Source organism: Syngnathus floridae, chromosome 13, assembly GCF_059516105.1.
Source record: "Syngnathus floridae isolate MCC-2025c chromosome 13, RoL_Sflo_1.0, whole genome shotgun sequence".
Lineage (NCBI taxonomy): Eukaryota > Metazoa > Chordata > Actinopteri > Syngnathiformes > Syngnathidae > Syngnathus > Syngnathus floridae.
In genome coordinates this window covers 3308895-3334571 of record NC_142425.1, presented here as the reverse complement: position 1 = coordinate 3334571, position 25677 = coordinate 3308895, and the positions used below count along the sequence as shown (strand labels likewise).

At 45.0% G+C, this 25677-nt stretch overlaps 3 protein-coding genes across 5 annotated transcripts; all 3 read left to right on the top strand.

Moving 5' to 3' along the window:
• The first annotated feature begins 145 nt into the window (after positions 1–145).
• Positions 146–5467, top strand: LOC148388107 (calcium homeostasis endoplasmic reticulum protein-like). Of its 2 annotated transcripts, XM_088393504.1 has the most exons (4): positions 146–688; positions 2011–2184; positions 2338–2376; positions 3037–5467. In XM_088393504.1, exons 1-4 carry the CDS (start codon positions 664–666, stop codon positions 3336–3338), a joined length of 540 nt encoding a protein of 179 aa, XP_088249630.1. In that variant the 5' UTR covers positions 146–663; the 3' UTR covers positions 3339–5467. The 2 variants fall into 2 exon arrangements, with proteins under 2 accessions (XP_088249630.1, XP_088249631.1); XM_088393505.1 differs by lacking the exon at positions 2338–2376.
• A 3021-nt stretch (positions 5468–8488) lies between these two features.
• Positions 8489–10395, top strand: LOC148388106 (large ribosomal subunit protein eL36). The gene is made up of 3 exons (XM_088393507.1): positions 8489–8658; positions 8743–8877; positions 10278–10395. Exons 1-3 carry the CDS (start codon positions 8566–8568, stop codon positions 10365–10367), a joined length of 318 nt encoding a protein of 105 aa, XP_088249633.1. The 5' UTR covers positions 8489–8565; the 3' UTR covers positions 10368–10395.
• Positions 10396–10905: 510 nt separating this feature from the next.
• Positions 10906–23906, top strand: cherp (calcium homeostasis endoplasmic reticulum protein). 2 transcript variants are annotated; one of them, XM_088393502.1, is made up of 20 exons: positions 10906–11100; positions 12423–12596; positions 12750–12788; positions 13449–13633; positions 18075–18212; positions 18285–18436; positions 18617–18728; positions 18815–18904; positions 19214–19370; positions 20012–20172; positions 20262–20507; positions 20590–20782; positions 21033–21289; positions 21471–21604; positions 21687–21773; positions 21986–22159; positions 22234–22341; positions 23132–23226; positions 23319–23504; positions 23708–23906. In XM_088393502.1, the coding sequence occupies exons 1-20, from the start codon at positions 11076–11078 to the stop codon at positions 23743–23745; spliced, it is 2751 nt and encodes a 916-aa protein (XP_088249628.1). In that variant the 5' UTR covers positions 10906–11075; the 3' UTR covers positions 23746–23906. The 2 variants fall into 2 exon arrangements, with proteins under 2 accessions (XP_088249628.1, XP_088249629.1); XM_088393503.1 differs by lacking the exon at positions 12750–12788 and having other exon boundaries at positions 10908–11100.
• The last annotated feature ends 1771 nt before the right edge of the window (positions 23907–25677 follow it).

Genomic DNA, 25677 nt, shown 5'->3' with positions numbered 1-25677 from the left:
TTGATGCGTTATCACTGGAGTATATTTTTCCACATTGTGTATTTCAGGGGTCATAAACATTTGTAGATTTGACTGCCACTTTTGAGGTGCTGATCAATGCCAAGTGCAATCATTTGGATTGATACATTTCTGAAAACAAATTTTTACGAATGACTTTGATTAATGTTAATGATTTTATTTGTCCATGTGAAGACAGTGCCCATTGTGCATGACTTCACAATTTAAAAGGTTAGTAAACAGCTATGCATCTGCATGCAGCACTATTTAATACTGAACATAAAGTAGATTATATTAAGTTGCAATGCTATTATCTAAATGCCATGTCACACTAATCAGGAACTTCGTTTTGTATTTTTGAAATCAAATTAAACTATTGCATAGTCAATAAACGTGAAAGCACGTAAAACTGCGTTGGTTCCGTAGGAAATTTCTCTCGCTCTGCCGCGCCCCCCAAAAAGATAGAACACCACCCTGCCCAGGTGGCGCTGTAGGGATATACGACCCTTCTCCTGTTCTTCACTTCCGCCGCACGCCTGTGAGCGTAAATGCGGCTGTTTTTGTCAAACGTTCTCAGCTCTAAATGAGTTAGCAGAGCTATCTCGCCGACATTTTGGGCTATATTCCGCAATTGCATTAAAAAAAATCTGATAAGCGAGCGTTATCATGGAGACCCCCACCCCCCCCGAAGGTGAGGAACTGCGCTGCGGTTGCCTTAAGCGTGCGTGATTGAGTTGTTGGCTAGCTGGTAAGCTATCTGCGCTAGCTTCCCGGGACGCTCTGTTTAGCTTTTCAGCTAACGCGGTTTTCAGGTTTGCCCCACTCATCACAATTTGATCTCAAGTGGGCTGCAGTAGTGCATTCGAATAAAGAGTTTAATATTCGACGTGTGCATATACTTAGAGTACTTTTGGAAATTATTTGCATTTATTATTTTGTTACAAATCATACAAGCAGTCTGGAAGGGCTTCACCAGAACGATTGCAATTTTGAATTGGAATCGGTGTTGTCATTTACTCATGCTGCACGTACTGTTTATGAAACTTCTTAAGATTTAGAACTCGTTTGAAAACCAGTGGGCAGATTACTTAATCCATCTGTTAATATTGACGACCTCATCTGACACCTTACAAACTAGTATGACCATAAACTTTCAGAATGAGAGCGCAGTCTTCCCCGCTTTGTAAATGTGCATATAATACTACTAACAACCAGCGGTGCGTAGAAACAATAAAATGGTTCCACCAAACCAATCTCTTTTGAACTAAAGCTTGTAACAGATGTATTGCAGTCTTTCATGTCTTGATAAATTTCCAAGTCTAACACAGTAATCCCTCAATACATCGCCTTCTAAATTCAGGAATTATGGCACGAAAGTTGCCCACACGCCAGCAGAAGGCACACAATTGCAGTACGTACACTTGTACCTTTTCATAAAAAAAGTCGTTATAATAATAAGAGTTCTAAAAACATATTTACAGTAGTGTACCTTGTTATAAAAAATATAATTAAATAGTTCTAAAAAGATATTTACAGTATGTACATTTGTACCGTGTTATAAAAAGTTGTTATAATAATAAGAGTAATAAAAACACATTTACAGTATGTATACATTAGCTACATATACATATGTTACACACGTATGATATTTGTTATTTATACATTGTTTTCTGTATGTGATTTATATTATGTATTAATATAGTATTTACATTTTTGAAACTTTTATTTAATGTTGTAATGATAACATATGCACTTATATGGTTCAACATACACCTATTGATACACAAACAATGTATGTATGTTAAAAAAAGTGACAGTACTTTGCGGATTTTCACATATTGCAGGTGGTCTTGGAACCAATTATCCGCGATGAACGAGGGATTACTGTATTTCTTCCTTTCTAATTAATTCTCAGCATTTGTATCCAGCTCTTCAGCATTCATATGCAATTCTTAGAGTATCTGTGCTATTGTCAAAGTTTTCAAAAATATCAATATGTTTGTTTTGTTGCAGATCAAGAGCTACGCAACGTGATCGACAAGCTGGCCCAGTTTGTAGCCCGGAATGGTCCTGAGTTTGAGAAGATGACTATGGACAAGCAGAAGGACAACCCCAAGTTCTCCTTCCTGTTCGGCGGCGAGTACTTTAGCTACTACAAGTGCAAGCTGTCACTGGCGCAGCAACAGCGTACGTACCTCCGCCACGCTCGTCGTCAGTCCCGAACGCACATTTTGCTCACGTAGGGCGCCCGCCCGGAGACGTCGGCCACCTTCGCTCACTTGTGTGTCCATATTTGTTGGCGTGCCGGTTTGCATTAAAATGTGCTTCTTCTCCACTTAGATCCTTCTACCCGCGATGGGGAGGAATATAAATCTGAAGGTATTTATTTGGAGGCAAAGCTTGCCAGATCCATTCGGAGTTTCAGCTTTTTACATGTGCTTGGCACCTCTTTGGTTTGTTTTTAGTTGCTTCTTTTGTCCTCATGGCATGATTTTTATTTATGTATTTTTTTCCTGTCCTGTCTGTTGCAAAGGGGACATCATAAATGAACTTTGTTGGTGCAAGTACGATCTGGGTACATCAGAGCTAAACATAAATGAAATAGGCCGTTTCCCCCTCCCACATGCTTTTGAAAATGTTGCCATAAGTTTCAAGGTGTTCTTCCTTTGCGCCTGTTTGCACATGTCTCTAAAAGGCCAAAGTGTGCTTGCTTCAAGTTGCTTGTCAGTCCCAGTTGTTGATTGTAAATCAACAATGAAACCAGCAGGAGGAGGGCTTGTGTGTTTACTTTTGAATTTGACCTACCCACCCACAGGTGTTTTGGGCTTTAAAAAGTCAAAAAGACTCATTTATGGCCCCCGGCATATCATGGGATACCAGCAATATTCTTTGAAAGTGATTCCGTGTTGAATTTGATGAACGCGGAGTTAAGCTGTTGAGATTTGTCGAGCACAGGCGTTGGATGCATGCGGTCGTCTCCAGGCCACCATTTTGAGTGAACGCACGTGCTCAACTTGCGTGTCCCTCCTGTCTGCGCAGAGCTCTACAACCCGGGCGCCTTGGACGTGCTGGACATCCCGCCGCCACCAGTGGCTATGATGGTGCCGCCGCCGCCCTCCACCTCCTCTTCCACCCCCGCCGCCACGCCTGCCATGGATGACCTCATCCAGCAGAGTTTGTGGAACCTGCAGCATCAGGAGCAACACCTGCACACGCTCAGACAGGTTTGCACCTTGCAAAGACCCCATTTATTGCTCTCCAGGTCTATGGTGCCATACTTACACTGCTCAAAAAGATTAAAGGAACAGTTTTTTATCAGGGTATGGCATGAATTCAATTAGACTTTTCTGATAAGGTTTGGTCAGGTACGTGGCAGAGGGGGTTGTTAATCAGTTTCAGCAACATTGGTGTTGATGGAATTAAAAACAGGTGCACTGGAGGGGCAACAACGAGATGGTCCCCAAAACAAGACTGATTTTGCAGGTGGAGGCCATTTCAAGTTCCTCCGTCTTGATCTTTTTTAACTGTTTTTCCACAAGTGGCTTTAGCTAGAGTCATTATCATGACTGGGAGCATGAGGTGATTTCTTAACCCTCCTGAAGTTGCGCAGATTGTCCAACTCCAGGATGGCACATCCATGCGTACTGTTGCAAGAAAATTTGATGTGTCTCCCAGTACAATCTCCAGAGCATGGAGGAAATTCCAGGAAACAGGCAGTTACTCTAGGAGAGCTGGACAGGGCCGTAGACGGTCCTCATTCCATCAGCAGGACCGATATTTGCTGCTTTGTGCTAGGAGGAACAGGTTGAGCACTGCCCGAGCCCTACAGAATGACCTCCAGCAGGCTACTGGTGTGAATATCTCTGCCCAAACAGTCAGAAACAGACTTCACGAGGGTGGCCTCAGGGCACGACATCCTGTAGTGTTTCCTGTGCTCATTGATCAGCACTGTGGAGCTCGATTGGCATTTGCCATAGAACACCAGAATTGGCAAGTCCCCCACTGGCGCCCTGTGCTTTTCACAGATCAGAGCAGGTTTACCCTGTGCACCTATGATAGACGTGAAAGGGTCTGGAGAAGCCAAGGAGAGCACTATGCTGCAACATCATTCAGCATGACCGGTTTGGTGGTGGGTCAGTGATGGTCTGGGGAGGCATTTCCATGGAGGGACAAACAGACCTCTACAGGCTAGAGAACGGCAGTTAAAGTCCCCCAATGATCATCGTCACACACACATCTGGGTGTGGTGAAATTTGTCCTCTGCATTTAACCCATCCCCATGTGATTTTGATCCATCCCCTGGGGGAGAGGGGAGCAGTGAGCAGCAGCGGTGCTGCGCTCGGGAATCATTTGGCGATCTAACCCCCCAATTCCAACCCTTAATGCTGAGTGCCAAGCAGGGAGGCAATGGGTCCCATTTTTATAGTCTTTGGTATGACCCGGCCGGGGTTTGAACCCACAACTTTCCAGTCTGGGCGGACACTCTACTACTAGGCCACTGAGCTGAGTCTGACTGCCATTAGGTATCGGGATGAAATCCTTGCACCCATGGTCAGACCCTACGCTGGTGCAGTAGGTCCTGGGTTCCTCCTGATCCACAACAATGCCCGGCCTGTTGTGGCAAGAGTATGCAGACATTATCTGGAGGATGAAGGAATTGACACAATTGAATGGCCCTCACGGTCACCTGATCTAAACCCGATAGAACACCTCTGGGACATAATGTTTCGGTCCATCATACGCCACCAGGTTGCTTCTCAGACTTTACAGGAGCTCACTGATGCCCTTAGACCAGGGGTGGGCAAACTTTTTGACTTGCGGGCCGAATTGGGTTCTAAATTTTGACCGGGGGGCCGAACCAGGAGCAGATGGATGTAGTGTTTGTGTGAAGTAATATAAACGACCTGTAAAGGTCATTGCATAAAAGGTTTTGGCCTTTAGTAGGTAGTAAAGCATGGATATTCAAAAAAAGTTTTATGAAAACAAATGCATTTATTAACAGCATTAATAAAAAAAATCCCTAAAAAACTGCTATCAGTGATTATCATAAAATACGACACTGTTATTATGAATAACAGTCTCCATCACTTCAGTGCCTGCAGGTCAGATTAATGAAAGATGTTTATCTTATGAGATCACATCAAACGGCAAACATTCTGACCAAATATATCATCTTGAAGAATCGGTGAAAGCATACATCCAAATAAAGTAATCAAAACGGCAACACGGTGAGGGGTATCTGAAAATCAGAGCAGAGTTTTAACTCACAAACACCTGGTAACAGAGGTGAGGAAACGGGAAACACTTCCTTAAAGTAAGCCTTAAGAACTTTACAGGTTAAGATTAGTCACAAACAGGTGGTGCATCAATGTCCTTGAGCATCCTGCATTGTTTGAAAATGAGAATGGTCGCTAGTTTCAATCCCTGCTATTTGTACAGATCATATTCAAAATGCATTTTTTTACAACAAACTTGAAAGCCTCCCCTTCATTTTCAGTGGGAACAGTGTTGTTGGTCTCCCTATTTTTGCTAGTGTGTCATAGTCTGGAGTAAAATTTGTTGTGGCAATTCTTAGGAGAGATCCGAGGTGTTGGTCCGTTTACCTAGATCTGTGACGGGTTGATGTTGATGTTCATGTGGCTGAATGTCACGTCGCGTACGTCGAGCCAAATTGGCCACTCTTTTTAAACACTCGGCACTCAGTGTCCACCTTGCTTTTCCTTGGGCGACTCATTTTAATGGAAGGATTCCAGGGGAAGGTTTGTGGGTGGCTTTAGCGTAAAACTGTATCCGAAAGCTCGGCGCGCAAATTACAAGAATGCTGTCGTCACAGCCCACGCTCTAAATTTGGCATTGATACAAATAGAGCGCGAGTGCGCCATTTCCGTACTACTGAGTACGTACACGCACTTGTGAGTGTGCACCGAGCTTTCTGACACGGCTTCCGGTAGTAAATGCGCAGGCGAGTGGTTCCCCATCTACTGGGGAAACGCAGTCATTGCAGGCAAAATGACCGGAAAAAAAAAAAAGTTTAATAATACAATTTATTTAGGGTTGGCGGGCCGGATTAAACGGTCCCGTGGGCCGGATGTGGCCCGCGGGCCGTAGTTTGCCCATACCTGCCTTAGACAGATCTGGGAGGACATTTCACAACGTTAGCCTCGGCGACTCGTGAACATTCGCTCCTTCGCCGCGACGGCATCTTACGGAAATCGGCTTGCCTCTGTAAACCTAACTAATTGGCAGCAGGGATGCGACAACATCCGCCTTATTTTCGGCAGCATTTTGGCGCTACTTTCATCACATCATTTCCACTTGTTAACTCACGCGGAGAACTAAGTGTTTTTACACCGCCACAAAGTGAATTTGCGATTGGGTTTTCATCACTTGTAGACTACTTATTTAAATAGATAGATCTAGGGATATATATATACACAGTGGAGCCTTGATTTTCGAACGTCCCGTTTTTTTTGCTTCAGATGTTTGTTCTCGTTACTCTGAAGATTGCATCAACTTTAATCATGCCTCCAAAAGAAGCAAGTGGGAGCTGTAAAGCTATCCTAAAATACAAAGACGCTCCTAAAGCAATGCGACAGTGAGTGCCCGGCGTGCTGCGGTTGCGCGATCGTACCAAATTATGCTCCCTGCGCACTGAGGTCCACTTAAATTGCGGCAGTCCATTAGGACTTTAAAAATATTTTCTAAATTGTAGCGACCGCTCTATCACAATAATGCGACCAACGCGGTGCAGTTGCACGGTCGGCGGCGCGCTGCGGTTGCGCGATCGGACCAAATTAAGCTCCCTGCGCACTGAGGTCCACTTAAATTTTGGAAAGTCCATTAGGACTTTAAAAATATTTTCTAGATTTCAGCGACGGCTCTGTCACAATAATACGACCAGTGCGGTGCAGTTGCGCGGTCGGCGACGCGCCACGGGTGCTCGGCGGTGCGCTGCAGTTGATTCGGAATTCGAACGATTCACTTCTCGAACAGCCTTCTAGAACGGATTGTGGTCGAAAACCGAGGCTACACTGTGTGTGTGTGTGTGTGTGTGTGTTTCCGTGTATGTATATATACACACACACACATATATATATATATATATATATATATATATATATATATATATATATATATATATATATATATGCACACACACCGTATTGGCCCGAATATGACAACCCTGATTATAAGACGACCCCCTCTTTATCAAGACTCAAGTTTGAAAAAAGACTTTTTGAACACCAAATTTAATTTTCATACAGAAAATGATTACATTTGAAACAAATGATTATAACAATATATTCGAGAGAAAAATTATCTTGCCTCATTCTAATCATGCAAAAACTGTCTATCACATTTTAATATCTGAACATTTTAACATGTAAACTAAAGTGCAATCACATTTGTAAATGAATGGCTTCTGGTTTTTGAAATGTAAATAAACCAATCGACTGTGATAAAACAACAAAATTGCAATAACTGAATTAACCATCAAAGTGAATTCTAACTAACTGTAGTCTTGAAACAAATCTGAATAAGGAAAAACATTGCAACAAAATAATGCAAACTGCTACCGCTTTTGTTGGGGAGCCTGAGGACTGTATAGGGGGTTGGCTCAGATGGTTATGCTCTTTTCGCCCCCGGGTGTTGGTCAGAACACAGGAGGGAAGACGTTCAGTTTTGATTGCTTTACTGAACTATAGGCAAAAAAGTAACAGGCACTGTGGCTCATAGGGGCAAACTGGCAAAAGGGTATTGGCACACGTTTGGTCGTAAGGATGTGAGAGCAGGTGTGTAGTGTACATGGTACACACACACACACACACACACACACACATATATATATATATATATATATATATATATATATATATATATAATTGCCCCCCCAGACCCCCGGCTACTTTTCAGTGTTTTTTCACATTTACCATTCTCATCCCTGTGGTTGGAAAATATATAATAATTGACTGGGTTTATCCCGGTGTTGTGACTTAAGTTTTATTTTCAACGTACAAAAACAGGTTTGATCAAGGATGCACGAAATATTTTACGCCTGCTAGAGTTGCGTAACTTAAATTTGCACAAATTAAGGTTAATACATTAATTCGAATGAAAAATAGTATTGGTTTGAAACATTTCCCAGGTGCCGGCTTGGTTTCGCATTGCGTAGCACGTCCGCCTTACAGCTAGGAGCGTGTGGGTTTGATTCCACTTCCGGCCGTCCCTGTGTGGAGTTTGCATGATCTCCTCGGGCCCGCGTGGGTTTTCTCCGGGCACTCCGGTTTCCTCCCACATCCCCAAAACATGATTGAGCACTCCAAATTGTCCCTAAGTGCGAGTGCAAATGGTTGTTTGTCTCTGTGTGCCCTGCAATTGGCTGGCAACCGGTTCAGGGTGTCCCCCGCCTACTGCCCGATGGCGGCTGGGATAGGCTCCAGCACACCCGTAACCCCCGTGGGGACTAAGCGGTTCAGAAAATGGATGGAAGGATGGACATTCCCCAGGTGATCTCCATGAGGTTGCGCGTCGACAACGTCAGCTGATGTGCGTTTGTGCTTTGCAGACATGGCTATTCGCTACCCAATGGCCGTTGGCCTCAACAAAGGCCACAAAGTCACCAAAAACGTTACCGCGCCCAAACACAGCCGCCGACGCGGGGTAAGTTTCTCCTGCTGTGACCAGATTCCAGTATAAGTGTTGTGTTGCTGTTTTTGAACAATGACCTCTTTTGCATTTGTCCAGCGTCTGACCAAGCACAGCAAGTTTGTGCGGGACATGATCCGTGAGGTGTGTGGCTTTGCTCCCTACGAGAGGCGAGCCATGGAGCTGCTTAAAGTGTCCAAGGACAAGCGGGCGCTCAAGTTCATCAAGAAAAGGGTGACGTCCACCTCCCACTCTCTTTGTTTACAACAAAATGCTGACAGTAGTTCACGTTGAACAATTGATAACTGCTTGAGCGATGGACGGTTGTCTCCGCAAACAATTAAAATCTGTTTTGTGGCAACAAAAAGTTAATCCACGGCAAAGCTGCCATTGTGGCACACAACCGTCGTTGTCTTGACAACGAAATTTCGTCACCGTGGGAGAGGGGGGAACGAAATTTCGGTTTCTTTGTGTGTCTTTGGCATGTGGAGAAATTGACAATAAAGCTGACTTTGACTTTGACAACATCAGCTGCTCGAGACTCCATCTTGAAAATGTCTTGAAGTCTCAGCTGAACTCACATTTAATCATACATACCAGGGCTGTGGACTCGGTCGGATTTTTGCTCCGAGTCCGGCCTCTTGACCACCGAGTCCGGCTGTCCATTTTTTCTGTTAATTCATGTGACTGCTTAGTCTTTATTCAAGGCTAACACATGACTCTTTCTGGATGCCATGATTATCCGAGGGACAAAATAGCTAATTATATATGCAGAACGAACGCAACTGCTTTCATACTGGCTGGTTCGGCTTACATAGGATCCCTTGCTGAGAGCGCGGACGTAAAAGTGAGGCGACGTTCCAATCGGACGTCGGATCGATAACATTTTCCCTGCCCTACCAGAGTTGTGCTGGTTTATAACGTAGATCACTCATGGCGTAGTCATAAATGTACCGTTGACAATTTAACCGATAGAAGTGGATACATTGGAACATAACCTACACTCTAATATATTATTTGACATGGTATTAAATGCGTGGCTTTACAAAAATAGTTGTTGAAGCCCACCCTTAGCCCTGAGTGCCATTGGCATGAGGCAAAACGCTTGAAAACACACAATCTCGCCCAATTAAATAACCATTCTGAAACACAGGACATGTAAGATAATATTTTTTAATCATTAATTACACCATTATAGCTCAGACATTTATCTAACAAATAAATAGTGCCGACCCCACAACTATTGAAACACAATGATATAAGCTGGGTGACATAATCGTCCTTGACATTGGTACATAATGTAAACATTAGCCTAAGTGCAACTCAACATGGCCGCATTGATCGTAAGCAGGGCTGTGGACAGTATTCCTACGCGCATTCTCAGCAGCATGATGAAAATAAAATTTGACGTATTTTTTTTATTGTCGGACTCGGTCAAAATCAGCACCGAGTCCGGCAAAAATGACAGAGTCCCTGAGTGCGAGTCCACAGCCCTGATACATACCATTAATTTCATTTTTTTTCCTGAACTGTGTTTTCCAAAACTCGAGTCTGTGATTGCCTCCAAGACCAGATTGCTTCTTCTCAAAGCTACCAATTGATTTTTGTTTTCTTGCTGTCCAACTCTTGTGCAGATTGGCACCCACATCCGCGCCAAGAGAAAGCGTGAGGAGCTGAGCAACATGCTGGCCGCCATGAGGAAGGCCGCTGCCAAGAAGGACTAATTTGTCTTGAAATAAATGTTTGACTACATCCATTGCATCTTGTTCTTGATGCGTTATCACTGGAGTATATTTTTCCACATTGTGTATTTCAGGGGTCATAAACATTTGTAGATTTGACTGCCACTTTTGAGGTGCTGATCAATGCCAAGTGCAATCATTTGGATTGATACATTTCTGAAAACAAATTTTTACGAATGACTTTGATTAATGTTAATGATTTTATTTGTCCATGTGAAGACAGTGCCCATTGTGCATGACTTCACAATTTAAAAGGTTAGTAAACAGCTATGCATCTGCATGCAGCACTATTTAATACTGAACATAAAGTAGATTATATTAAGTTGCAATGCTATTATCTAAATGCCATGTCACACTAATCAGGAACTTCGTTTTGTATTTTTGAAATCAAATTAAACTATTGCATAGTCAATAAACGTGAAAGCACGTAAAACTGCGTTGGTTCCGTAGGAAATTTCTCTCGCTCTGCCGCGCCCCCCAAAAAGATAGAACACCACCCTGCCCAGGTGGCGCTGTAGGGATATACGACCCTTCTCCTGTTCTTCACTTCCGCCGCACGCCTGTGAGCGTAAATGCGGCTGTTTTTGTCAAACGTTCTCAGCTCTAAATGAGTTAGCAGAGCTATCTCGCCGACATTTTGGGCTATATTCCGCAATTGCATTAAAAAAAATCTGATAAGCGAGCGTTATCATGGAGACCCCCACCCCCCCCGAAGGTGAGGAACTGCGCTGCGGTTGCCTTAAGCGTGCGTGATTGAGTTGTTGGCTAGCTGGTAAGCTATCTGCGCTAGCTTCCCGGGACGCTCTGTTTAGCTTTTCAGCTAACGCGGTTTTCAGGTTTGCCCCACTCATCACAATTTGATCTCAAGTGGGCTGCAGTAGTGCATTCGAATAAAGAGTTTAATATTCGACGTGTGCATATACTTAGAGTACTTTTGGAAATTATTTGCATTTATTATTTTGTTACAAATCATACAAGCAGTCTGGAAGGGCTTCACCAGAACGATTGCAATTTTGAATTGGAATCGGTGTTGTCATTTACTCATGCTGCACGTACTGTTTATGAAACTTCTTAAGATTTAGAACTCGTTTGAAAACCAGTGGGCAGATTACTTAATCCATCTGTTAATATTGACGACCTCATCTGACACCTTACAAACTAGTATGACCATAAACTTTCAGAATGAGAGCGCAGTCTTCCCCGCTTTGTAAATGTGCATATAATACTACTAACAACCAGCGGTGCGTAGAAACAATAAAATGGTTCCACCAAACCAATCTCTTTTGAACTAAAGCTTGTAACAGATGTATTGCAGTCTTTCATGTCTTGATAAATTTCCAAGTCTAACACAGTAATCCCTCAATACATCGCCTTCTAAATTCAGGAATTATGGCACGAAAGTTGCCCACACGCCAGCAGAAGGCACACAATTGCAGTACGTACACTTGTACCTTTTCATAAAAAAAGTCGTTATAATAATAAGAGTTCTAAAAACATATTTACAGTAGTGTACCTTGTTATAAAAAATATAATTAAATAGTTCTAAAAAGATATTTACAGTATGTACATTTGTACCGTGTTATAAAAAGTTGTTATAATAATAAGAGTAATAAAAACACATTTACAGTATGTATACATTAGCTACATATACATATGTTACACACGTATGATATTTGTTATTTATACATTGTTTTCTGTATGTGATTTATATTATGTATTAATATAGTATTTACATTTTTGAAACTTTTATTTAATGTTGTAATGATAACATATGCACTTATATGGTTCAACATACACCTATTGATACACAAACAATGTATGTATGTTAAAAAAAGTGACAGTACTTTGCGGATTTTCACATATTGCAGGTGGTCTTGGAACCAATTATCCGCGATGAACGAGGGATTACTGTATTTCTTCCTTTCTAATTAATTCTCAGCATTTGTATCCAGCTCTTCAGCATTCATATGCAATTCTTAGAGTATCTGTGCTATTGTCAAAGTTTTCAAAAATATCAATATGTTTGTTTTGTTGCAGATCAAGAGCTACGCAACGTGATCGACAAGCTGGCCCAGTTTGTAGCCCGGAATGGTCCTGAGTTTGAGAAGATGACTATGGACAAGCAGAAGGACAACCCCAAGTTCTCCTTCCTGTTCGGCGGCGAGTACTTTAGCTACTACAAGTGCAAGCTGTCACTGGCGCAGCAACAGCGTACGTACCTCCGCCACGCTCGTCGTCAGTCCCGAACGCACATTTTGCTCACGTAGGGCGCCCGCCCGGAGACGTCGGCCACCTTCGCTCACTTGTGTGTCCATATTTGTTGGCGTGCCGGTTTGCATTAAAATGTGCTTCTTCTCCACTTAGATCCTTCTACCCGCGATGGGGAGGAATATAAATCTGAAGGTATTTATTTGGAGGCAAAGCTTGCCAGATCCATTCGGAGTTTCAGCTTTTTACATGTGCTTGGCACCTCTTTGGTTTGTTTTTAGTTGCTTCTTTTGTCCTCATGGCATGATTTTTATTTATGTATTTTTTTCCTGTCCTGTCTGTTGCAAAGGGGACATCATAAATGAACTTTGTTGGTGCAAGTACGATCTGGGTACATCAGAGCTAAACATAAATGAAATAGGCCGTTTCCCCCTCCCACATGCTTTTGAAAATGTTGCCATAAGTTTCAAGGTGTTCTTCCTTTGCGCCTGTTTGCACATGTCTCTAAAAGGCCAAAGTGTGCTTGCTTCAAGTTGCTTGTCAGTCCCAGTTGTTGATTGTAAATCAACAATGAAACCAGCAGGAGGAGGGCTTGTGTGTTTACTTTTGAATTTGACCTACCCACCCACAGGTGTTTTGGGCTTTAAAAAGTCAAAAAGACTCATTTATGGCCCCCGGCATATCATGGGATACCAGCAATATTCTTTGAAAGTGATTCCGTGTTGAATTTGATGAACGCGGAGTTAAGCTGTTGAGATTTGTCGAGCACAGGCGTTGGATGCATGCGGTCGTCTCCAGGCCACCATTTTGAGTGAACGCACGTGCTCAACTTGCGTGTCCCTCCTGTCTGCGCAGAGCTCTACAACCCGGGCGCCTTGGACGTGCTGGACATCCCGCCGCCACCAGTGGCTATGATGGTGCCGCCGCCGCCCTCCACCTCCTCTTCCACCCCCGCCGCCACGCCTGCCATGGATGACCTCATCCAGCAGAGTTTGTGGAACCTGCAGCATCAGGAGCAACACCTGCACACGCTCAGACAGGTTTGCACCTTGCAAAGACCCCATTTATTGCTCTCCAGGTCTATGGTGCCATACTTACACTGCTCAAAAAGATTAAAGGAACAGTTTTTTATCAGGGTATGGCATGAATTCAATTAGACTTTTCTGATAAGGTTTGGTCAGGTACGTGGCAGAGGGGGTTGTTAATCAGTTTCAGCAACATTGGTGTTGATGGAATTAAAAACAGGTGCACTGGAGGGGCAACAACGAGATGGTCCCCAAAACAAGACTGATTTTGCAGGTGGAGGCCATTTCAAGTTCCTCCGTCTTGATCTTTTTTAACTGTTTTTCCACAAGTGGCTTTAGCTAGAGTCATTATCATGACTGGGAGCATGAGGTGATTTCTTAACCCTCCTGAAGTTGCGCAGATTGTCCAACTCCAGGATGGCACATCCATGCGTACTGTTGCAAGAAAATTTGATGTGTCTCCCAGTACAATCTCCAGAGCATGGAGGAAATTCCAGGAAACAGGCAGTTACTCTAGGAGAGCTGGACAGGGCCGTAGACGGTCCTCATTCCATCAGCAGGACCGATATTTGCTGCTTTGTGCTAGGAGGAACAGGTTGAGCACTGCCCGAGCCCTACAGAATGACCTCCAGCAGGCTACTGGTGTGAATATCTCTGCCCAAACAGTCAGAAACAGACTTCACGAGGGTGGCCTCAGGGCACGACATCCTGTAGTGTTTCCTGTGCTCATTGATCAGCACTGTGGAGCTCGATTGGCATTTGCCATAGAACACCAGAATTGGCAAGTCCCCCACTGGCGCCCTGTGCTTTTCACAGATCAGAGCAGGTTTACCCTGTGCACCTATGATAGACGTGAAAGGGTCTGGAGAAGCCAAGGAGAGCACTATGCTGCAACATCATTCAGCATGACCGGTTTGGTGGTGGGTCAGTGATGGTCTGGGGAGGCATTTCCATGGAGGGACAAACAGACCTCTACAGGCTAGAGAACGGCAGTTAAAGTCCCCCAATGATCATCGTCACACACACATCTGGGTGTGGTGAAATTTGTCCTCTGCATTTAACCCATCCCCATGTGATTTTGATCCATCCCCTGGGGGAGAGGGGAGCAGTGAGCAGCAGCGGTGCTGCGCTCGGGAATCATTTGGCGATCTAACCCCCCAATTCCAACCCTTAATGCTGAGTGCCAAGCAGGGAGGCAATGGGTCCCATTTTTATAGTCTTTGGTATGACCCGGCCGGGGTTTGAACCCACAACTTTCCAGTCTGGGCGGACACTCTACTACTAGGCCACTGAGCTGAGTCTGACTGCCATTAGGTATCGGGATGAAATCCTTGCACCCATGGTCAGACCCTACGCTGGTGCAGTAGGTCCTGGGTTCCTCCTGATCCACAACAATGCCCGGCCTGTTGTGGCAAGAGTATGCAGACATTATCTGGAGGATGAAGGAATTGACACAATTGAATGGCCCTCACGGTCACCTGATCTAAACCCGATAGAACACCTCTGGGACATAATGTTTCGGTCCATCATACGCCACCAGGTTGCTTCTCAGACTTTACAGGAGCTCACTGATGCCCTTAGACCAGGGGTGGGCAAACTTTTTGACTTGCGGGCCGAATTGGGTTCTAAATTTTGACCGGGGGGCCGAACCAGGAGCAGATGGATGTAGTGTTTGTGTGAAGTAATATAAACGACCTGTAAAGGTCATTGCATAAAAGGTTTTGGCCTTTAGTAGGTAGTAAAGCATGGATATTCAAAAAAAGTTTTATGAAAACAAATGCATTTATTAACAGCATTAATAAAAAAAATCCCTAAAAAACTGCTATCAGTGATTATCATAAAATACGACACTGTTATTATGAATAACAGTCTCCATCACTTCAGTGCCTGCAGGTCAGATTAATGAAAGATGTTTATCTTATGAGATCACATCAAACGGCAAACATTCTGACCAAATATATCATCTTGAAGAATCGGTGAAAGCATACATCCAAATAAAGTAATCAAAACGGCAACACGGTGAGGGGTATCTGAAAATCAGAGCAGAGTTTTAACTCACAAACACCTGGTAACAGAGGTGAGGAAACGGGAAACACTTCCTTAAAGTAAGCCTTAAGAACTTTACAGGTTAAGATTAGTCACAAACAGGTGGTGCATCAATGTCCTTGAGCATCCTGCATTGTTTGAAAATGAGAATGGTCGCTAGTTTCAATCCCTGCTATTTGTACAGATCATATTCAAAATGCATTTTTTTACAACAAACTTGAAAGCCTCCCCTTCATTTTCAGTGGGAACAGTGTTGTTGGTCTCCCTATTTTTGCTAGTGTGTCATAGTCTGGAGTAAAATTTGTTGTGGCAATTCTTAGGAGAGATCCGAGGTGTTGGTCCGTTTACCTAGATCTGTGACGGGTTGATGTTGATGTTCATGTGGCTGAATGTCACGTCGCGTACGTCGAGCCAAATTGGCCACTCTTTTTAAACACTCGGCACTCAGTGTCCACCTTGCTTTTCCTTGGGCGACTCATTTTAATGGAAGGATTCCAGGGGAAGGTTTGTGGGTGGCTTTAGCGTAAAACTGTATCCGAAAGCTCGGCGCGCAAATTACAAGAATGCTGTCGTCACAGCCCACGCTCTAAATTTGGCATTGATACAAATAGAGCGCGAGTGCGCCATTTCCGTACTACTGAGTACGTACACGCACTTGTGAGTGTGCACCGAGCTTTCTGACACGGCTTCCGGTAGTAAATGCGCAGGCGAGTGGTTCCCCATCTACTGGGGAAACGCAGTCATTGCAGGCAAAATGACCGGAAAAAAAAAAAAGTTTAATAATACAATTTATTTAGGGTTGGCGGGCCGGATTAAACGGTCCCGTGGGCCGGATGTGGCCCGCGGGCCGTAGTTTGCCCATACCTGCCTTAGACAGATCTGGGAGGACATTTCACAAGACAACATCCGTCGTCTCATTAGGAGCATGCCGCGACGTTGTCAAGCATGCATACAAGCTCGTGGGGGCCACACAAGATATTGAAAAGAATTTTGAGTTGCAGAAATTGAATTTAGGCAAAAAGGACGAGCTTGCCATATCATTTTTTCACTTTGATTTTTGGGGTGTCTGTATACTGAGCCCTCTGTAGGCTGAAAACTTTTATTTCCATCAAAAGATGTGGCATCCTTTTGTTCTTGAGACATTAAACTGTCCATATCAGTATAGAGATCCCCCCCAAAAAATTTCACCATTGAAATCCGATGTGTTTTCAAAGTGTTCCTTTAATTTTTTTGAGCAGTGTATTTTACACCGTTTGTTTGAAAAAACATTCTGATGACCGATTAGTCGATCGATTAATTGAAACCAGCAAGTAATGAACTAAAATTAAATGTAACCCATGGTGGCAGTCAACTATATTTGACCGTCTTTACAAACAAGCAACAGTTTGGCGACTAAATAGTGACCTCGAGTTCATTGTTTCCTGGAACGGCAACCATAAAGTAAAGCATCATGTACACCAGCCATGTCCAAAATCCGGCCCGCGGGACAAATGCGGCCTGCATCTAAATTTAAACTAGCTTGAGGCATTGTGTCATAAAATCAATAATAAGTGGCTCACTGGCACTGTCGCGGGGACCTGCGCGCTCCAGAGCGAGCCACAGAAATGAAACTCGTCCTAACAGGAACACGCATATGAGCCACCCCTCATGATCGGTTGCTAGCGTGTCTCCTCCGTCCCTTCCTAGTTCACGCGCACATAAGTGTCCGTTTGCAAGATAATCACTGACACAGACACTACCTCATTCAAATGTCCACACACCAAGGACTAAGGCGACGCAAAAATCAGAGACGCTGTAATTGACGCTGCACAGGCAAAAAAAAACACGGACTACTGGTGAGTCTACTTCGCACTAACTTTACACACTACTACGCGTACGCGCCATCCACTCACAGTGATCGCAAAGAACAAAAAGACTATGGATTATTTTTTGTGATTATGAAGTAATTTGTTGCGTATGAAGTTGAAATAAAAAACACAAAATGGAGAATTATTTAATTTGGATAAAAAATCTGACATGATGCAACCTATCCTGTTTACTTCAGTCATAAACACCCATATCACCCTTCTTATTAATACAACAATAATAAAATAAACTTCGTACATCTAATAAAAAATGCATTCAACTTTCATAAAATTATTATTTTGTATTTAATTTATTATTATTTTAATCTTTAACTTTTCTCGCAGTGCAATTGACAAGAGATTCTCATTTGCAATATCAACCTAGCTGCAGACAGAAAAGGATGTAGTTACATGTTTACAAGTTCATTTACAAAGGTAATGGTTTGAGGAATGTCGCCACGAATGGTCGGCCCCCGTAAATTTTCATCTGACCAAATCTGGCCCGCTTTGCAAAACGTTTGGACACCCCTGATGTACACACACATATCACAAATGTGTGCACATAGGAACAAATGAGCGCGGCCATCACGACGGCAGCTGAGCAACAAATCCAGAAGTTGATGGCGGAAACTCAGCTGGATGTCGCTGAGATGGACAGCCTGCTGCAGCCCATCATCGACACTTGCACCAAAGACGCCATTTCAGTAAGTGGCCACGAGCTCCGCGCGACGTGGGCGTGCTGACCGGGCCGCAAGCTGAATGTCGTCGTGTGCCAGGCGGGGAAGAACTGGATGTTCAACAACGCCAAGACGGCGCAGCACTGCGAGCTGATGACGTCGCACCTTCGCAACCGTATCACCGCCGAGGGAGCGCATTTTGAGCTTCGCCTACACCTCATCTACCTGACCAACGACGTGCTGCATCACTGGTAAGCAACGTGCCAAAGGCAAAGTCATCGCAGCCACGCTCAACAAAGTTGCCGTCTCAAAATGCTGCGTTGCGCTACAACTCGAGCCGCACACGACGTGACACGCTGGCACAGAAAGTCATCGACGGTGCACAAATGGCGTGTTGTGATGTGCGGCGGTCTTGCGCCTTGTCTTTGCAGTCAGCGCAAGCAGCAGAAGGATTTGTTGGCAGCTCTGCAGAAGGTTGTGGTTCCAATCTACTGCACCAGTTTCTTGGCTGTGGAAGAGGAGAAGCAGCAGAAGATCACACGGGTAAAGGCGCTTGTTCTCTTTTGGACTTGCTGTCAAAGTGATCCGCTTTGACTCAGTATTTGTCCTGGTCCTCCACACCTCCTCAGTTGTTGCAGCTTTGGGAGAAAAACAGCTATTTTGATGAGGACACCATTCAGCAACTACAGAATCCTGCTCTCGGTCTCGGCCAGTACCAGGTGAAAACTGCAAAACTTGAACCATGAAACCTCTGATGTCTTTACTCAGAATTCTGATGATAGTTTTTTTCTTTTTTTTTTCTTTTTTTTGTCTTTTTTTTTTTTACCCCCTTCTGGGATTCACCTTTTTCAATTTGTACTACCAATTACTTGGATGGTGATAATACTTGGCCCTCATGTGCATGTAGTGGTTGTTACTGACATATAGTGTGTGCATAATCCTGATAAATGAAGGTAAAAAAAACCCAAAAAAAACTATGCGACGGATTTTGTGTGGAGTATAAACCCACTCGCGTGTCCTGCCCGCAGGCCTCGCTGATAACCGAGTACGCCGGCGTGGTGCAACCCATCCAGTTGGCTTTTCAGCAGCAGGTCCAAGTTCTCAAGAACCAGCACGAAGAATTTGTGGCTAGCCTCAAGCAACAGCCGGCCGCCGACACGGACAAGCCCACCACCACGCCCGCAGGTGAGCCATTTGCCGCTTGTGCCGTGTTGCTGTGGCACGTCTGATGATGACGACGGCACGGCATAGTTGGCTTATGGTGCTCGGCGGTCAAATTGCTTCTCAAGCAGACGAAGGACTTAACCCTTGATCCATTGTTGAATTTCTCCTTGAGTGAGTGTGACATCATGACATTGTGTACGATACGATCATCAAGTGATGTCAGGTCACGCGTTGACATGTCGTGTGTGGTGTCACGTATATGTGGTGTCACTTTTAACATTTGTCATGTCAACATTGCGGATTACAACCTCCTAGATCAGGAGTGTCAAACTCCAGTCCTTGGGGCCGCATTCCTACATGTTTTCCAAGTTTCCCTCGTTAAACACACCTGATTCAAATGATCAGATCATCCTCACGTTCTGCAGGAGCCTGATAATTGAATCAGGTGTGTTTAATGAGGGAAACTTGGAAAACATGTAGGAATGCAGCCCCCGAGGACTGGGGAGACTGGACACCTGTGTCCTAGATGGTGGCATGTGGTGTTGCAACACCATTCTTTGACATGTTGTACAGCTGCCATGATGTGGTGGCGTTATTTCAAAGGTGACGTCATGACACGTTTGACTGCCATGTGACCATGGCACGATGGTGTTTTTTTGCAGCTGAGGTGAAGCCCCCTATGGTGGGTCCTCCGTCAGGGGACTTTGAGGAAGCTCCAGCGAGACCCCAGGACACCGGCAACCCCGGTGCATCCTCAGACCTTCCCCCAAAGCCCGCCTGGTACGACTCCCAGCACATGGGCCCGTGGAACCCCAACCAACCGGTAAGAGGTCTGACGCCAGGACTGATCGACCGGGTGTGGTTGTTCCAGCAACCCCCCCGCCCCCGTCACTGCATTTGTCCTCCCTTCAGCCTCCTTTCGACCCGAACCAGCCGCCACCTCCATGTCCGCCCTGGAACAGCCACGAGGGGATATGGAACGAGCAGAGGGAGACGGGCAACTGGAGCGGGGCTCCGCCCAGGGACGGGGCACCCTGGAGCGGCCCTGATCCGGGTCCCCCTTCTTGGAATTCGTACGACCAGCAGCCTCCATGGGGGAACCAGCCCGAGCAGCTACCCTGGGGCCAGAGGGAGCCGCCCTTTCCGCCCCGCATGCAGGCACGCTCTTTTTGTCTCCTATTTTCATCTGCAAGTTTGATTGACAACAGACCTTCATCTTGTGGTTTTTGTTTCTGGACAGAGGCCGCCCCACTTCAGAGGCCCCTTCCCCCCCCACCAGCAGCCACCGCCCTTCAACCAGCCCCCGCCGCCGCACTCTTTCGGGCGCTTCCCCTCGCGCTTCATGCCAGACGACTTCCCGCCGCGACACCACTACCAGCGCTCGCCCTACACGCCCCACCGTTTTGACTACTCCCAGGGGGACTTCCCCAGGGGTGAGTGGGCATGCCCGCACACTTGAAACACATTTCAACTTCCGTCTTGGTATCTCGCAATTCTCATTCTCATTCACCTTGATATCTTGCAATAAGAATTTTAAGCTATTTGTCATTTCCACCCTTGACACATCAAACAATGAAGAATTGAGCTTTGTACTATAAACACCAACGCCCATATTTGACAGCGAAAAGACGCACACAAAGCAAATGGATGTGGAGCCTATATGTCTCTTTAATGTGCCACCAGACATGCCAGGCCCGCCACCCCCTCCCCACCATTCCAACCAGAGACTCCCTCCCTCCGGCATGGGGGGTGACCATCCTCCGTGGGGGGGGGCCCAGCACCCGGACTACGGGCCGCCTCCTCCCCCCCACGGCTTCAACGGCCACTCACCGCACGTGCGCCACCGGCAGCCCCCGGTTCCCGTCCAGGATGACCCCAGCTTGGTGCCCAACGTCCCTTACTTCGACCTTCCTGCCGGACTCATGGCACCGCTAGTCAAAGTGAGTCAAGAAGAAACTCACGCACCCGCATAGGGAATTTTCCCATGAAAATAAAGTGGGAATGGAGAGTTGTTATGCCAGCACATGCCAGTATACTCTGAAATCCGCTTGTTTTTGTCTATTGATGTTCAAATCTGTTTGATTTCCATGGGAAATTGTACTGACTTGGTTCTCCTCTCAGCTGGAGGACTGTGACTATAAAGCTCTCGATCCAAAAGACATCCGCCTGCCGCCACCCATGCCCCCCAGCGATCGGTTGCTGGCCGCCGTAGAAGCCTTCTATAGCCCCCCCTCCCACGACCGGCCCCGCAACAGGTACGCTCCGTGTCGAGCTAAGGCGACGTCTTCGCAGGGTTCTGGACCCAAAGTCAAAGGTGTGTTCTCTGCACTCCACCAGTGAGGGATGGGAACAGAACGGCCTCTACGAGTTCTTCCGGGCCAAGATGAGAGCGCGCAGGAAAAAAGGTCAAGAGAAGCGCAACAGGTGCGTGCTGTGGCCACTTAAAGCTTGTGTCGCCATTAATTCTGCTACTGTTATGAAAAGACCAAGCGGCAAGACAGCAACAGGCAATATTAAAAAAAACTGCAAAAACACTGCGGCTGTCTAGTTTGCCCCTACCCCCTCAAGAAAAGAAAAGAAAAGAAAAGAAAAGAAAAGAGGTACAATTTACTTGATGTTTTGTGGTCCATGCTCAGCGTTCGTATGAGCAGTCGTTCCAGAAGTCGCTCGGGCAGCCAGGGCAGATCTTCCTCACGGTCAAGTTCTCGCTCCTCCAAGTCGAGGTCCAAGTCCAGATCTAGGTCCAGATCCAGGTCCAGGTCTCGCTCCTCTCGATCCCGAAGCCGCTCGCGATCCTACTCGCGCTCCAGGTTTGAGTGCCCGCTCTGCCCCGCCCCTACGTCCTTGTTACTAACAGTCAACTGTCTGTGTTGGGGGCCCGCAGGTCCAGGAGCGGCTCTGGCTCATCTCGGAGTCGCTCTCACTCCAGGTCGCGTTCGCGCTCCCCCACCAGGAGGCACAGACGACATAAATCACGCAGCGCCTCACCACCGTGAGTACACTCAGAGACTAAGACTAAGTTGATTTCTACCACATTAGATCATCATTTTTATTAACTCATTGCACAGTAACTCTTAGAAATTTTGTAACGCACTCTCTGCTAACTTTATTTCTAAGAGCATCTATTAGGAGTAGCACATTTGAGGGTGACTTTTACAAGAAGAAAACTGTAATGTTTCTTTGAAAGTAGCACGTTGTGTAGTAGTAGCTGTTTCCAACACATTGATCAGGCAATTCATGAGCAACTTTCAGTCACAAACTTTTGAAGGACCAAACTGATATCGCTCACTTGATTCATAACACACTGTAGTAACTTTAACAATAACAACGTAACTTGACTCATCATACATTTTGTAGTCGCTTTCTAATAATTACATTGTAGTGAATCGAAATGCTAACATAGTCATCTGGAAAGTTCAAGACACTGAATGGCAAAACATTGGGCATTAAAGTCAATTGGTTGCACAGTAGTCATCGGGAAAGTTCAAGGCACTGAATGGCAAAACATTGGGCAGCAAAGTCAATTGGTTGCACCTAACCAATAATTGGGTCACTTTCTAACTGAGACTAACATTCGGCACTAACTTTTCGTAGTCGCATAGTCGTGTTTGGTAACATTATGTGTTACTATGTCATCTTGCGAGTCATTGGAGAGAGATGAGATGAGGACGTTAACTTGTTTACATTGCACACAAACTTTATCACATGCCAATTTAGTAACACAAAATGAGCTTGTAAAAAAACCTGAACAATGAACTCGTTTGAACAACAATTTGCGGCAGCTCCACGTCAGCCGGTAGCGGCGCCCCCTCCAAAGGTCCATTGGACTCTCGCCTGGGTGAAGAGAACAAAGGACATCAGCTCCTCATGAAGATGGGTATGATGCAAATGCATCGCCCACGCGTATGTGTGCCCGCAGCCTTGCGTAGCCTGCCCTTCACACCGGCGGGTTTGTGTGCGTGGGCTCAGGCTGGAGCGGCTCCGGTGGTCTGGGCGCCAAGGAGCAGGGCATCCAGGACCCTATCAAAGGAGGAGACATTCGCGACAAGTGGGACCAGTACAAGGGCGTCGGCGTCTCCCTGGACGACCCCTACGAGAACTATCGCAGAAACAAGAGCTTCAATTTTGTAGCACGCATGAAGGCGCGCGAGGAAGGTACGCACGCGCGTACATACTCACAAACGCACACTGCACGTCCATTAGTTCCAAAAATCCTTTTGTAGTGATTCAGGTGTCGGCAATGAGCCCGATTTGGAGCGCAGTCGAACCCTCCCGAATCATTACAACGGGGTTTTCCCAACAGTGCATCGCTCAAAAAAGTGCGCTCAAAGTCCAACTGTGGTTCTGTTTTGTCTCAGTGATGCGAGATCCTCAGGAGGCTCCTCCCGCAGAATGATGTCATCGCAGAACGCCACACCACCGTCACTGTTTTTTTATTGTCACTGTTTTTATTTCTTTTGCGCCTGATGATTTTTTTTTCGTAACTGCCGTGACGTCCACATTTACTTGTAATACTTGTGAAGTAATAGCAAAATAAAGTACGCTTGCACTCGTAAATTTGACTTCTTTTTTTTCCCCCCATTCTAATGTTGACTCTATTGTATTTTGCAACTCAAGTATGGTGTTTTCTTTTCCACCACAGGAGAGTAGTGAATACCTCTGTCAATCACAATGGGGCGTTATGTGGGAAAGGCACAACTTGTGAATGTCAAGAAGTTGTTCAAAATAATGAATTTTATCTCTTCGAATAACACGTTTTCATTGGAATCTGATATATTTTTCCAGACAACCAAACTGGATCAAGGTGGCACGCTTGCTTATTGTGTTTCTTTGAAATGCAACAAGCCAATGAGCCTCAGAAGGCTCAAAAAATGAGATTGTAGCCTTGTTGAGATGTGCAAGGTAGTGTTGGATTTTGTCCACAATCTAGGGAGCGCGTTATCTGCGCCTCACGGCAAAAGCCATTGCCAATCACCTGTTATCCAATTTACTCACTGCGTGCTCGTTTGATTTCTTCAGATTTAGGAAAATACTAAGACACTGAAGCACAAATTAGACTTACACAGGTTGGTTGAGTTCAATCACAATTCTTGTTCAGACAGCTCTGTTTTCAGGAAAGTACAATACAGTGCTGGGCCCTTCAAGAGCGGAAAGTCTCCATTCAGAAAAGGCAACGTTCAAGGTTCTTCGGTTTGCTTATATCAGTTGCACATGCCAGTGTGGGCCGAGTTTGATGGGTGATGAGTCTTTGGGGTGGGGCAAGTTCGCCATGGGAATGGGTGCTGGTTATGAGCGATTCAGTGTGTGTGGGGGCTGTTGTCTTCCATCCCGTCTTTCGGCCTTGGCGATCATCTTGGGCCGAGTCCTTGGCTGGCTCCCTCTGGCACCTGCTGGTTTTATCTCCACGTGACCTTCCTGTGAACATTCTTCTCCAATCTTGGACATACACTGTCGTACCTCATTCTTTCAATTTTGTCATCATGTAGGAAATTATGTTAGCTTTTGGCTGTGACATCATTAATCTATTGCTGTTCTTTTGATACTTCATGTCTTTGCTTATTCTTAGTTTAATCATGCTTCCAACCGTATCTTTTCTTTGTTAGGCAAAATATTTCCCTCTGTGCAGAGCGTTCAGTAGTAATCAAAAACTGCCGTCTAGCATTAGTCAAAACATAAGATACAATCAAGTATTGAATGGTCAAGACGACTCTGGCCGTGTCCATGATTTAGAGAAAAAACATCAGGCATGCATTACACAGTTCCTTAAGGGTCATTAAGCTATTTAGGCAATATATCAAGTCATTTGTTATTTCAAAGTGCTCAGAAATATATATCAGATCATAAAGTTATTAAAACCTTTCTCATTACCATTTATCAAAAATGTCTAGTTATGTCTTCTTTATTGATTTGGTGTGTAGGTATAATTATATGATTAAAATGTTTCTTTTATTTATTTAATATGTGAATATATACTTGTCTGCTTGTTTACTTTATTCAATGAGGTTTGAGCATATCTGTTTTTGTAGCTAGGCAGGACTTTTTGTATTTCGACCCCATTCTTTCAGTAGGTAAGGTTTGACCTGATGCTTTTTGTGGTACAGTTCACCATGTGTGAGTTACTGCGCCACAAACATTACAGTTTGTTTACTTATAAGGAGAAAACTGCAACATTACCACATTGATCCACAAAAGAAGGAAATGTAAGTATTCTTTCCTATTCTATACTATTCCTAATTATTTGGAGGACGACTTGGTCACAGCTGTACTACTACAATACAGAGTCCCATTTTTCTTGGCATTGAAAGTGCCTTTATTTTTGTTTTGCGTT

Excerpts from the sequence above, each read along its gene's own strand:
- cherp (XM_088393502.1), top strand. The coding sequence starts at position 11,076 with ATGGAGACCCCCACCCCCCCCGAAG. Across the intron at positions 18,905-19,213 it reads TCGGTCTCGGCCAGTACCAG|GCCTCGCTGATAACCGAGTA; the intron begins GTGAAAACTGCA and ends TCCTGCCCGCAG. Across the intron at positions 22,160-22,233 it reads CGATCCTACTCGCGCTCCAG|GTCCAGGAGCGGCTCTGGCT; the intron begins GTTTGAGTGCCC and ends GGGGGCCCGCAG.
- LOC148388106 (XM_088393507.1), top strand. The coding sequence starts at position 8,566 with ATGGCTATTCGCTACCCAATGGCCGTTGGCCTCAACAAAGGCCACAAA. Across the intron at positions 8,659-8,742 it reads AACACAGCCGCCGACGCGGG|CGTCTGACCAAGCACAGCAA; the intron begins GTAAGTTTCTCC and ends GCATTTGTCCAG. Across the intron at positions 8,878-10,277 it reads TCAAGTTCATCAAGAAAAGG|ATTGGCACCCACATCCGCGC; the intron begins GTGACGTCCACC and ends ACTCTTGTGCAG.
- LOC148388107 (XM_088393504.1), top strand. The coding sequence starts at position 664 with ATGGAGACCCCCACCCCCCCCGAAG. Across the intron at positions 689-2,010 it reads GACCCCCACCCCCCCCGAAG|ATCAAGAGCTACGCAACGTG; the intron begins GTGAGGAACTGC and ends GTTTTGTTGCAG. Across the intron at positions 2,377-3,036 it reads GGAGGAATATAAATCTGAAG|AGCTCTACAACCCGGGCGCC; the intron begins GTATTTATTTGG and ends CTGTCTGCGCAG.